This window comes from Lepidochelys kempii, chromosome 8 (assembly GCF_965140265.1).
Source record: "Lepidochelys kempii isolate rLepKem1 chromosome 8, rLepKem1.hap2, whole genome shotgun sequence".
Classification (NCBI taxonomy): Eukaryota; Metazoa; Chordata; order Testudines; family Cheloniidae; genus Lepidochelys; species Lepidochelys kempii.
Genome location: NC_133263.1, coordinates 75689778 through 75703935, shown reverse-complemented (window position 1 = coordinate 75703935; position 14158 = coordinate 75689778). Strand labels below are relative to the sequence as shown.

General features: G+C 43.9%; 1 protein-coding gene across 1 annotated transcript in view; it reads right to left on the bottom strand.

Moving 5' to 3' along the window:
- HFM1 (helicase for meiosis 1) overlaps positions 1-14158 on the bottom strand; it is a 123417-nt gene that overhangs the window by 61360 nt on the left and 47899 nt on the right. The window contains exons 16-17 of the mRNA XM_073358226.1: positions 9098-9192; positions 3882-4015 (exon numbers count right to left, since the gene is read on the bottom strand). Coding sequence (XP_073214327.1) covers positions 3882-4015; positions 9098-9192 — 229 coding nt within the window. The remainder of the gene's footprint in view (positions 1-3881; positions 4016-9097; positions 9193-14158) is intronic.

Genomic DNA, 14158 nt, shown 5'->3' with positions numbered 1-14158 from the left:
TTCTGGAGGCTGCGTTTGTTGGGGTGATATTCTGTATGGAGCCATGCCTGAAAAAATTGCATGTGTAGTCTTGTGTGCCTGATCATGAAAGTGACTGCTGCCATGTGGCCTAGATGTTGGAGGCACATTCTGGCAGAGGTCTGGGGGCAAACCCGCATATTGGATATCAGATCTAGTATGACCAAGGATCTGTGAGGTGGTAGGAATTCAGAGAACCATTCAGGAGAAAAGAAAAGGAGTACTTGTGGCACTTTAGAGATTAACAAATTTATTTGAGCATAAACTTTCGTGAGCTACAGCTCACTTACCTCCAGTGGAGTTCTACAGATGTAGCTGAGGGCAGAATTTGGGCCATAATGAACATACTCCGTATTCCAGGTATTGTACTGGCATTAAAGTGGACTTTTCTAGGTTCATGAGGAGGCCTAGTTTCGTAAACAAATCCATTGTTGTAGATGGCTCTGAGAATGTCGGTCTCAGCTGGGGTCCTGAGGAGACAGTTTTCGAGTATGGAAAGATGATGCCTCCTTGTTTCCTTAGGTGGGCAGCAACTACTGCCAGGACCTTGGAGAACACCAAAGGGGCAGTCGATAGTCCGAAAGGAAGCACCTTGTACTGGTGGTGGTTGTCGTCCATGACAAATTGGAAAAATAGTCCGTGAGCAGAGAGTACAATATAAAAGCATGTGTCTTGGAGGTCAAGGGCAGAGAACCAGTCCTCCTGTTTCAGTGCTGGGATAATGGTGGAGAGGTAATCATCTTGAAGTGTTGCAGTTTGATGAACTTGTTTAGATTGCGAAGGTCCAGGATGTGTCGCCAGCCACCAGATTTCTTCTGGATGAGGAAATAACGGGAGTAGAAACCCCTGTGTTGGAAAGGGACCAGTTCTATGGCTTCCAGTTGCAGCTGATTTATTTCTCCCCCTAGAATGGGTTTGTGAGGGGGTCCCTGAAGGACGGGGGGTGGGGGTGGGAAAGGTATAAAGGGGATGGAGTATCCTTCCTGAAATTCTCTCTAAAACCCACTTGTCTGAGGTGATTAGTCTCCATGATGGGAGAGAAAGAGCTAGTTGGTCACTAAACTGGTGGGACCTCAAAGATGGTGGGAATGACTGGAAGAGGGGGAGGCTTCTTGGGGCCTTGATACACTTTCAAAATTGTTGCTTCAGTGTGGGGGTGTGAGACGTAGCCCCCTGAGGAATAGGTTGTTTACACTTGGAGGGAGGCCTTTGTTTTCAGCCCTGGGTGTCATAGTACCATTGAGGAGTATATTGCGGTGATCGAGAGTAAGGGGGGAGGTGGTATTTCTCTGGAGGTCTCTTTGGTACAGGCATGTAAATGCCAAGACATTGGAGGGTAGCTAGGGAGTTTTTACAGGAGTGCAGGGAATCGTCTGTGTGCTCCGAGAATAGTTTTCGGCTCTCAAAAGATAAGGCTTCCACAATAGTTTGTAACTCTTTAGGAAAACCTGAAAGGAGGAGCCATAATGCATGCCTCGTGACCACAGCAGTTGCAATGGATTAGGCAGCAGCGTCTAGAGCAGGGGGTCTCAAAGTCCTGGCCTGTGGGCCATCTGTGGTCCGAGAACCTTCCTACTGCGGCCCATGGAGGAGAGACACAGGCAGACACGCTGCTGGCAATCTCAACTACAGGAGCCGCCACCCTCCCCCCCCCACAGCTCCCATTGGCTGGGGGAGAGGGACACAAATACCATCACTAGTTGCCGGGCAGAGTCAGCCCTGGATGCAGCATCATTAGTTGCCGGGCAGAGTCAGCCCTGGAGGCAGCATCACTTTTTTCCACAAAGAATATAAACACGTCAAAATACTGAAAACAACTCTCTGATGCACACCTTGCTGCAATCCTGAAGGTTTCAACTGCTCAGTCACTGAGGCCAAACACCAACAAACTGACAGAACTGAAGCGTTGTCAGGTGGCTGGCCAACACTAAAAACTCTCTGGGAGGTGAAGAATTGTATAAAGTTGTATGACAGTTTTATTATTTCTAAGAAATTTGAAATAAAAATACAATATAAATGTTTTCTTTTCTGAACACCATCTTCAGTGACATTATTGACCCTGCTGGGAGGATTTGAGGACTGGCACTGGCCCTAAGGTAAATTGAGTTTGAGACCCCTGGTCTACAGAGTCTAACAAGGCTTGTAGGGCTGTACAGGCTAGAAGGTATCCTTCCAATATTAGGGACTGAAATTGCTCTTTCTTGGCCTCTGGGAAGTCATGACAGAAATCCTCCAATTTGGAGTAGTTTAAGTAGTTAGCCATCAGAGCCTCATAGTTTGAGATTCAAAACTGGAGCATGGCTGATGAATATGCCTTGAGTCCAAATAAGTTAGGCATTTCCAATCCCTGTCTGGATGACTAGCACATGGTTGGTATTGGCCTCTCTCTTGCACCAAATTGACCACCAGAGAATTTGGGGTAGGGTGCAAGAATAGAAATTCAGCATCTTTCACTGGAAGGTAGTACTTTTTGTCGGCGGGTTTGCAAGTTGGATGGATGGATGCTGGGATCTGCCAAGAGCTCTTTTGCGAGGTCCAGAAGAGCTTCATTGATCAGTAGTATAATCTTGAAGGAAGAGGAAGTGTGGAGGATATCAAGCATCTTATGTTGCTAATCCTTGATTTTCTCCAAAGGAATCTGCAGGGGCTCTGCAATCCTGCAAAATAGGTCTTGAAAATGTCTGAAGTCATCGGCCATAAACAAGAGCAAGGGTTCCTCAAAGTCATCAGCACAGCTTTCTAGCAAAAATTTCCTAGCTAGAATTTCCTCCAACAATATGCAGCTTTCCTAACCTCCCTCCTCCCAACAATTTAGGAGCATCTCTTATGTGGTAGAAGCATTTCCTACCAAACTAGGAAACAAAGGACAAATCTGGGTGAACATAATTTATTTGGATTATGATAGTGCCAATGAGACAGGCATCTATTGTAATACTTTTAACTAATAATGGCCTTGGTTTTGCAGGGCATTGTAATCTTCGTATTATTTTTATATAGCTTTTCACATGATAGTACAATGGTATTAACAATATCCTAAAGTGTAAACAGACATATATATAAAAAAAGGAGTCAGGAGTACCTTACTAACAGCTGTTGAATGTCCAAACACTTATCACTTGAGAACATGTCAACCAAAAAGATTTAAATTTACCAATTATTTATTTTCTTTTTCAGTGCCACAAAGCAACTGTTCCACAATCACAATCATAGACATCCCATTTTGCTAAGTACCATAGAATGCCTTATGCTGGTTGGGTCAGCAGCCTGTACTATCAGTGCTGAAGCAGAAAATCTGCCTTTGGGGGAAAAGATAGATGTATTTTTATTCAATATGAAGCAGTTTTCTGAATTTTAATATCCTCATTTTATCTTCCATAAAATAAGGATATTAAAAAGAAAAACCACTCAATATTAAATAAAAGTTGATTTACCTTTTCCTTGGAGGCAAACTCAATACTCAGAGCTGAAAAGCAATGGTAATATGCCACCAGCTTTGTGTGTGCTGTGATACCTCAGCACAGTGGGAAGTTGGTAATCATAGGCTGAAATTTTGCAGACCTGTTAATGAAAAAGTAGTACAAGTTTAAAATATGTTGAAATGCCTCCTAATTATGTTAACATGGTTGAAATGCTTTTTCCTAAAGATGTTCCAGGTCACCTTTAACAACTTCATTGTCTTCAATCCCTACTGAAATGACAGCCCATAAAAGACAAGAGAAAACAAGTAACACTAATCTTTTTTATCATTTCTCACAAACAGAAAATTACTTGCCAAAAATGCAGGTAGTTTACTGTAACCTACTTTATCTTAGACATGACATATAATCCAGTATCATATTCTAGTCAATTTCAAAGCCACAAACCATAATGAACTGGATTTTTCAAAACTCGGATGTATAGGAAAGTTGATCGTATCCATTCCAAAGCTATTTTCACATCTGTGATGGTGTGCAACACTATTTCTGCATTTAAATGCTCAACAAGATGTTTGTGCAAACTAGTAAGGAACAAAAGGTAAATCAATTAGAAATAAAATTAAATTACAATAAGCATTAATCAAAGTATCAAACAATTTTTTTTACGAACAATAATAAATTATATTTTACAGTAAATAGTCCACTTATTGCTGCGGGTTTTTATGGTACTTTGTATAAAAAGGTAAAAAATACTTAAATGATCAGGAATTCAAGCTGTGTGTTATGGAATGGGCTCCAGTCAGCAAAAGAAACACAGATTTTTGGTGTTGGCTGTTGGACATCACTGGCATCCAAGAAACAAAACTATCTATATTTGCATGTTGCATTATATTCTTATTATTATGGGAAATATCAGAGTTTAAGTCTTAACTAGATTTACCTTATAAGATTTTCAATTTTAGCATTTAAAATTCCACTGTAATTCTGAATGTTCTTATTTTTAAATGTCTCTCACTCCCTGTAGGCCTTCCATCAATTGAGCATTATAGGCTAGTGTTTCTGGAATCTCTCTTGTATCAAACTTCAAAGACATATCCTGGAAGCTTTCTGTGTTCTATTTTTTGTTTTTTTGAATACTTTCACCACATACAGTGGAGTCGCATTTTACTCAGAGGTTAGGTTCTAAAGTCAGGACGTAAGGTGAAAATTGCATATAGTCAAAATTACCCTTGAAAATCCCTTAAATCGCCCATAAAGTACAGTATACTGTACATGGTTTTGTGTATACAACCCTGTACAGTAATATGTATAATGTATACAGTAATGTACAGTATATTATAAAGAGTACATATGCAAAATATAATTTTACAGGACTGTATTTTTAATTACAGGGATAATTACAAGGGGTCGTCAGAGCTTGATGTCGATCCAGGAGACGGAGGTGATGGAGAGCTTGGGTGACAGAGAGCAAGTCGTAGACCAAGTGGTTGGTTCTGGTTCAGCTTGAGAAGTTGATTGCATAGGCTCATCTACTGCTGGTCATTTTTCCTTGAAAAACATGGTGAACGGCAACTGTCGCTGTTGTCTCTTGAGCTGCTCAAACATTTCTTGATACGGTCTCAAATCGTCCGTAATACTACGCGTGATTTTGAGGCTTCGTTCCATAGAGGGATTGCATTCAAAAATTAAATAATTCAAGTGTTTCGCTGCTTGGAACACTTCAGCAAATTTATGAAGATGCCAGCTTGCTGGCTCTTCCTGTTCATCGTCATCATCTTAGTCTTCTGTAGATGATTTTATCAGTTCCTCTAATTCTTCGTTAGTCAATGTTTCTCTATGGCAGTGTTTCCCAAACTTGGGACACTGCTTGTTCAGGGAAAGCCCCTGGCGGACCGGGTCGGTTTGTTTACCTGCTGCGTCCGCAGGTTCGGCCAATCGCAGCTCCCACTGGCCACGGTTCATCGCTCCAGGCCAATGGGGGCTGCGAGAAGGGGGGCTGGCACATCCCTCAGCCCGCGCCGCTTCCTGCAGCCCCCATTAGCTGAGAACAGCGAACCGCGGCCAGTGGGAGCCGCAATCGGCTGAACCTGCAGACGCGGCAGGTAAACAAACTAGCCCGGCCCGCCAGGGGCTTTCCCTGAACAAGCGGCGTCCCAAGTTTGGGAGACACTACTCTATGGTTCTCAATTAATTCTTCAATTTCTTCCTCAAGGATGTCGACAAAGCCATCACCACGCACGTGCCTGGCCAGCTGAACAATGTGTTTCACTTCTTTATCAAATGGTTGGGAAATCCTTAAAATCATTCACACATTTTTTCCATAGGTTTCGCCAAAATGCATTGACTGTTTCAGGCTTGACTGCATCCATTGCCTGTTTTAATATAAGTGATGCAATCGGCAATGTTGAAGGACTTCCAACTCTCCATCACATTAAGATTGGGATCAGCATCCATAGCGCTACATATCTGTGAGAATGTAGGCCTCGTGTACGTGGCCTTGAAACAGTGAATCATGCCTTGGTCAAGAGGTTGGAGGAGGCATTGGGGGGGAGAAAGATGACTTCAATGTCGTTATGTGCAAACCAGAGTGCCGCAGGGTGGCCAGGAGCACTGTCTATGATCAGCAACACTTTAACGTCAGTCCTTTCTCATCGAGGTACCGCTTGACCTCCGGAATGAAACACTTGTGGAACCAATCCAGAAGCGATGCTGCCATCACCCAAGCCTTTTTATTTGATTGCCAGAACACAGGCAGGAGATTTTTGTTCTTGCCTTTTAAGGCACGGGGATTTGCAGCTTGTAGAGCAAGCCCGGCTTTATTAAATGCCCAGATGCATTGCCACAAAACACAGTCAAACAGTCTTTAGCTTCTTTGAAGCCAGGGGCTTGTCTTTCTGATTTCGAAGTGTAAGTGTGGTGGGGCATTTTTTTTCCAGAAGAGCCCAGTCTCGTCAGCATTAAAAAACTTGTTCCGGAATATAGCCCTTTTCTTCTATGATTTTCTTTAATTGTTCAGGGTAGGCTTTTGCTGTCTGTTCATTGGCAGATGCAGGTTCACCAGTAGTCTGCATGTTTTTGAGGTTGAAGTGGCTCCTAAAACTGTTAAGTCAACCTCAGCTGGCTTTGAATTCCTTCTCATCAGAAGGCTGTCCCTCTTCGGCAGGAGGTTTGAACAGCGCGTGGAGGCTAAGAGCCTTTTCTCGCAACACGTTGCCATCGATAGGCACACGTTTACGATTCATGTCTTCCAGCCATAAGTTTAATGCCTTTTCAGTCTTCACTAAAGTCTTATCACGCACCTGGCTCGTCACCTTAGCAGTTATTGGAGCACTTGATGTCACGGCTTGACAAATTTTTCTCTCTCGAATCTTGATGGCACGGATGCTAGATTCATTGAGGCCATATTTAAGCACCATGTTGGAGACTGACATACCATCTCTTAATAAGTCCAACACAGCCAGTTTTTCCTCCAGCGTTGGAACAGATCGCTGTTTCTTCAGTTGAAGAATGTTGAAGTTGAAGTTCAGATGAAGTTCAGATGAAGTAGTTGGCTTGCGTTTAGGAGCCACGTTGTATGAAAAATACGCATCTTTAAACACTAGAATCACACTCAGCGTGGCAAGATGCTCACGCTATGAGAGGCACGGGGAACTGAGACCGACTGAGGGAACAGCAGATTCACGTCCATCTCATGCTCACTCCGGAGCATACACGCATTGAGTGGAATGGTGGGCGAAATTGCCCGCACTATTTACAGGTATCTTGTTATTTTTCTCTCTTTCTTTTTTTTTTTGCCAAGCACGTATACTCAAAGTCACGTAAGTTAAATGCATGTATGATGCGATTCACCTGTGTCTACAACCAATTTCCTTTGATATGTTTAAGATAGAACTATAGACCTAACTCTCTTTTTTCAGGTATCAGGTATGGGGAGTATTCCAGCTAATGAAAAATACATGGAGCTCAATCTCCAAACTCAGAAACTCATTCAGTGTCATACTGCTGTTTTCAAGGAACATGACTTGTACTTTAGCAGGGATCTACACCTCTACAGACAGACATTTCAAAACAGGGATAACTTAAGAACCTCCTTACTCCACACAAAACCAGGATGCTAGAACAGGAACATCATAGGTATTAGGAACAAGATTAATCACTTGAAATCAAAAGAATTTATATACCAAAAGAACTGGTGAGAAGAACTCACCTCTAACATTAAGCTGCTTACAGTAACTGAAGTAACTGTGAAGCATCTCACACATCCAGTGCGACAATAGCCAGCAGTATTTATGTCAATGTTATGGTGTTGCACGTATACCCAATCAGCTCCTTAGGGTGGTATGGCCCTGTGGCCCAAGTCACCAGGGCAAGCCTTGGCCTCAGGACCATAAGGCCTAGAGGCTGAAGTCTAAATAGCAGCCCTTTTCCCAGGACAGCATGGCCTAAGGGCTAGGATCAGTAGGGCTACCCTGGGATTCAGGATAGTAAGACCTAGTGGCCAAAGCCTAAATAGCTGTCCTTCTCAGTGTAATATGGGCCAATGGCCAGAGTCAGTCACGCTGTCCCGAGGTTCAGGACAGCAATGCCCAGTGGCCAAAGTCTACATAGCTGCCCTTCTTCTCAGGGTGGTATGGTCCAAAGGCCAGAGTCAGTCAGGCTGTCCTGGGATTTAGGACAGCAAGGCTCACTGGCCAGAGTCTAAACAGCTGACAGTTGGTACAAGGCAGCTTGGCCCAGAGGCTAGAGTCTAAATAGCTGCCCTTGGATTCAAGGCAGTACAGCTCGCTCCTTTGGGCGGTGACCTCATCCAGTGGTGAGTATGGTGCAGGACAAGGGGACTCAGACCCAACCTACTCCACTGGGTCCCGACCCACGGCCCTGAGGAACCGATTCTCCTGTGTTCAGGCTTGGTTTCTCTCTGCAATCATTCCATTCCCTGCATCACTTCCTACCCTCACTTCCAGCATTGGTAGCCTCCCGGCATCAGCAAACTCTTCTCTGTCATCCTCGGCGGTGAACTGGGTATCTGCAGTGGCTTCAGCGCAGTCAGCCTCTGCAGCCTGGGGCTCCAGTAGCTTCCTGGCAGGAGCCTGCAGCACATATCTACTCTCCTCCTCAGTCAGCCCAGACTGAGCTGAACCGCTCCCTCTTTTACTGTGATTCCAGTTGGAGCATGCTCAGCAGGAGTGACGGGGTGCAGCTTCTTCATCCAAGAGCATGGGGTTAATCCCCTTCGTCCCAGTGCCGGGTAGGTATACCCCATCACATATGGAACACTTCAAAGTTCATCTTTTTTTCTTGGACTACTGGAAAGGGAGTGGGCTCAGGATTGGGGTGTTTGGTAGATTTCTATGGTGTTTTAAATTTACAGGATAGATGCCCAAACTACAGAATTTATTTTTCTGAATTAAAAACTGATTCTAAAAAAAATACTACAAGAAAGCTTCTGTGATTACATCTAAATATTATTTGGTTTTCTTGTTGATTAGTATTCTCACAGACACTGAACAGATAAAATGAAGTTTCCACTTCTGGTGTACCCCTGTATGATTTCCCCATAAACCTGTCTTTTATAATCCATGGGATGATAAGCCAAAAGAACAAGAAAATACATTCTGTTTGTTCTATTCATCAGTATGCTTGTTGCAAAATTACTTAGTTACCTGCTTTCTATTGTATCTGCACCATTTAACAGCTGTACATATTTCTCTCTCGTACTTAACCTAGTCAAGATAACTGCTGTAGCGGTAGTATCAAACTAAAAAAAAAAAAGTACTTTAAGATTTAGCAGGAGACACCTAAAATATGCGTTTCATATCTTTGGTAACAATTCAAAATGTATTTTTAAAATGTTATGTTTAATCTGTTGAGGAATGCCAAGACATCAACAACTGAAAGACAAATCCTGACAAATCCATTTGCACATTGACCAGTACCTGAACTTTAAAAAAAATAATTGTTTGCATTTGGGCTGGTGCTACTAACCTATTTGCTGTAACACGCATATACTATAGACGGTATTAGGATCCATGCAATTTTGCACAGCTGCTAAACAATACCGTGCATACACAAAAGAGAATCCCACTTATTCAGCGGACAAATACGCATTTGGAAAAATCTATTAACCTCAGTCAAGTGATTTCCACATCCCACCTCACCCAAGCTGCATGTCACCACCACAATCCTTCTGAATGAAAAGGACTAAAGAGAATTCACTTGGTAGTCCTTCAATGCACTCTGCAGTGCTGGACATTAGTCTTATGATTAGCGAGATTGTCAATTCCTCCCTCAAGTGGGTAGCAGCTCTTAAATGAATGATTATTAAATACAAGGTCAGAAAACCAATTCTTGACACTGATAATCTCGTTAATTATTGCCAAATGTTAAAAAGCCTGGAAATGAACCATTAAGAGATACACCAAATTCCCTACTGATTTCACTACTCACTATCAAGTTACCTCATGTACTCAGCACCCAACCTTCACTTTCCCACTTGCTTTGTTCAAAACTGGAAATATAGAGCTAATTGTATATTAGAAAATTCCCATACAAAAATCAACTAGTTTTTTCATTTGGATTGTTGAATGTGGTACATATGAAAACAGCCCTTAATCAAATAACTCTTCCCGATTCAATATAAGAATTTAAGCACCTGCTTAAAGTTAGGCATATGCTTAAGTATCTTTCTGAATCAGGAGCTCTAGCAGCAAAATCATGTATCCTTTATTTAAATGGACAAAGGAAAGAATTACTTATATGTACAGTAATTGGAGTTCTTAAAGACGTCTTGTCCACATATATATTCCAATTATCGTTTGTGTGCGCTCCAGAAACTTGAAACCGGAGTCTTTTGTCCAGCAGCGTCCATTGGGAGGCACACATGCCCGAAGTGTTCTCATGCCCCTTACCAACAGCATACAGAGTGGGCCAACCATCACTTAGTTCCTTCACCACCAGAGAATTCCAACTATACAAGACTCTACAGCACAGGGGAAGGAGGCTGGATTGTGGAATATACTAATGGCCAAAGTCTCAAAAAAGTGAAGGTTACTTGTAACTGGAGTTCTTTGAGATGGCTCCGCTTACCCACACTTATGGGTATTGCGCCTCCTAGTGGTGCCTAATAGTAGAACCTTCTCCAAGCAGTGTCTGTTAGAATGTTCACGCAACCCTCCCTATTACTCCTCTCCGCATTTCTCAATATTCTAAGGATGAGGCTATATAAGAGGGTGCAGCGCCCTCTACCACCTGTGTTCCTTCTGCCACCAACCCAGAAATACAGAACAATAGGACCCTAAGAGCGAGCAGAAGACGGGAGGAAAGTGTGAATATGCAGAGCCATCTCAAAGAATTCCAGTTACAAGTAAGTAACCTTCATTTCTTGTTCAAATGGCTATATGTATTCCCACTCACGGGTAGTTTTATAAACAGTACTTAAAATAACCTAAAAGAGGGAACAGACTCCTAACTGAATAGTGATTGAAGCACTGCTGTGCTATCTAACATCTGCCCTGGAAGCCAAATTGAGAGAATAATGTTTACTAAATATGTGAACATAAGAACAGTTACTAACCTTTCCACAACTGCTGTTCTTAGAGATTTGTTGCTCATGTCCATTCCAATGTAGGTAGGTGTGTGCTCACCCTGAGCATCGCCTCTGGAAAGTTTTCCCTCAGAGGTATCCATTGGGTCGGTTTTGGTGCCCCCTGTGGTCGCATGTTCATAGCACCAGTATGAAGGGTCCTGCCGACCCACAACCCCCTTTGTTCCTTCTTGCTGGCCAACTCCAACAGAGGGGTAGATAGGAAGGTCTTGGAATGGACATGAGCAACACATCTCAAAGAACAGTTATGGAAAGGTTAGTAACTAATTTTTCTTCGAGTGCTTGCTCATGTCCATTTCAATGTAGGTGACTCTCTAGCAGTTGCAAGTGGAGGATTCAGAGTTTATTGACCTGCTGATTGCAACACCGCTCAGTCAAATCCAGCATCATCTCTAGCCTGTTGGGTGATGGGGCAATGAAAAGTGAAAGTGTGAACCGACGACCATATTGCAGCTCTACGAACGTTCTGGATAGGAACTTGTGTTACAAATGCTGCCAAAGATGCTTAGGCCCTTGTGGTATGTCAGGGCAGCTGGGGCAGGGACTTTGCCAGGTGATAGCATGTGCTGATGTAGGATGTGATCCACAATGAAATTCTCTGGGTTGAGACGGGAAGACCTTTCATCCTGTCTGCAAAGGACATGAATAGTTGAGTGAATGGCTTAAAATGGCTTAGTTGTTTCTATGTAGAAAGCCAGTGCACATCTGATGTCTAGCGAGTGGAACCTCTGTTCTTCTCTGTTGGCATGTGGTTTCAGATAGAAGACCGTTAGGAAGATATCCTGGTTACTATGGAACTGAAAAACCACCTTTGGATGGAAAGCTGGATGAGGATGTAGTTAGAATACCATCTCCTTGTCCTTGAAGGATACCATGTTATGGTGGTTCTGAAGTAAAGGGCCGGATCTCCAAGACACTTCTGGCAAAAATAATGTCCACCAGGAAGGTCACCTTCCAGGACAGGTAGAGTAGAGACTATATTGTCAGTGGCTCAAATGGAGGTCCTGTCAGTTTTGACAATACTAGGTTGAGATCCCTGGGAGGGATTGGTTGCCAGACCTGGGGGTACAATCTCTCAAGGCCCTTAAGGAACCAATTACAGATGGTGTTTGAAAACACGGATGGCCATTCATCCATGCGTGAAAAACTGAGATTACGGACAGATGACCTACTTAGACCTTGTCGTTTTAGGTGTAGTAAGTAGTCTAGAATAAATGGTATTGTTGATAGCATAGATGAAATACCCTTCTGTGTAGACCAGATCGAGAACCTTTTCTTCATTGTCAGGTAAGTAGCTCTGGTGGACGGCTTTCTGCTCCCTAAAAGTACCTTGCAAACCTGCCCCGAGCATGTTAGCTCTAAGGGGTTCAGCTATGGAGCTTCCAGGCTGTCAGATGAAGGGACTCGAGATGAAGGTGATGCAGGTGGCCCTTGTCTTAAGAGGTCAGGTTTGGATACAGAGGTAGAAGAATTGGCATCTCCACTGAAAGGGCTAAGAATGTGACAAATCAATGCTGGTGGGGCCAGGCAGGGCTATGAGGATGACCCATGCTCTGTCCTTTCTGATTCTCAGCAAGACCTTGTGTATTAGAGGAATGGGAGGAAACGCGTAGAAGAGATGATCCATGCAGGGGAGGAGGAAGTGTCTGCGAGAGATCTAGGGCTGTGACACAGGAGGGTACAGAATCGGAGACACTTCCTGTTGTGCTTTGTCTCAAAACAGAGCTATCTGGGGAGTTCCCCACTTCTGGAAAATGGTTTTCACGACATCTGGACAAATAGACCACTCATGTGGTTGGAGAAAGATCTGCTTAGGTGATCCGCTAGCTCGTTCTATGATCCCAGCAGATAGGAGGCCTGGAGGTAAATCGAGTGGTTATGCAGAATTCCCACAAGCGAAGTGTTTCCTGGCACAGGTGAGAGGAGCATGCTCCTCCCTGCCAACTGATATAAAACATCACCATCATGTTGTCTGTGAGAACTGACACGTTCTTGCCCGCCAAATAGGGCTGGAATGCCTGGCATGCCAAGCGAACTGCTCTGAGCTACCAGACATTGATGTGTGTAGCGAGAGCTCTTCTGGAGACCAAAGGCTCTGAGTTCTGAGGGAACCCAGAAGAGCACCCCAGCCCATCACTGAAGCATCTGTAATGAGAGACACTGATGGTTGGGGTCAGCAGGTCTAACCACCAATTGAGAGAGGTGATCACTGACAGGGAACTGTGATAACTGTGTTCAGACTGTGTCAGTTTGGCGAGTATACAGACGCCAGCCATGCCTGGAGAGGTCTTAGTTGAAGTCTCACATGCTGCACCACATATGTGCATGAGGCCAACTGGCCCAGGAGCTCAAGAAGTTCCTCGCTGTAGTGATGGGATGATGTCTGAGGTTCTCTATAAGCATCACTATTGCTCGGAACCCTGCTTCTGGGAGGAAGGTTCTGGCTTGGACAGAGTCGAGGATCGCCCCAATAAACTTTATCCTCTGAACCAGGGAGAGGGTAGACTTCTGCACGTTTATCAGTAGACCCAAGTCCTGCATGTTGACTGGATTAACTTTATGTCAGACTCCACCTGGCCATTGGTCTGACCTCTGACCAGCCAATCACCAAGGCAATGGTAGACCTGAGCTCCTTGTCTCCTCAGGAAGGCTGCAACAACCGCCATGCACTTCGAGGGGCTGGTGGCAGGCCATACGAGAAAACTGCAAATTGGTAGTGCACATGGTTCATGATGAACCTGAGGAACCTTCTGTGTTCCTGAAAGATCGAGATATGGAAGCAAGCAAGCATCCTTCAAATCAAGGGCTGTGTAGTCCCCTGGATCCAGGGAAGGGATGATGGAAGCCAAGGAGACCATGCAGAACTTTGGCTTCTTCATATATCTGTTGAGCTTTCACAGGTCCAGAACTGGTCTGAGACTACCGTTGGCTTTCGGGATAATGAAATATCAGGAGTAGAATCGTCAGCCCTCTAACTCTGGTGGAACCTCTTCCATGGCTTCCACCCTTAGGAGTGACTGCACCTCTTGGGCTAGAAGTTACTCATGAGAAAGGTCCCTGAAAAGGGATGAGGAGGGCAGGAATAACTGAACTAAAGAGTGTATCTCACTGCTATTATGCT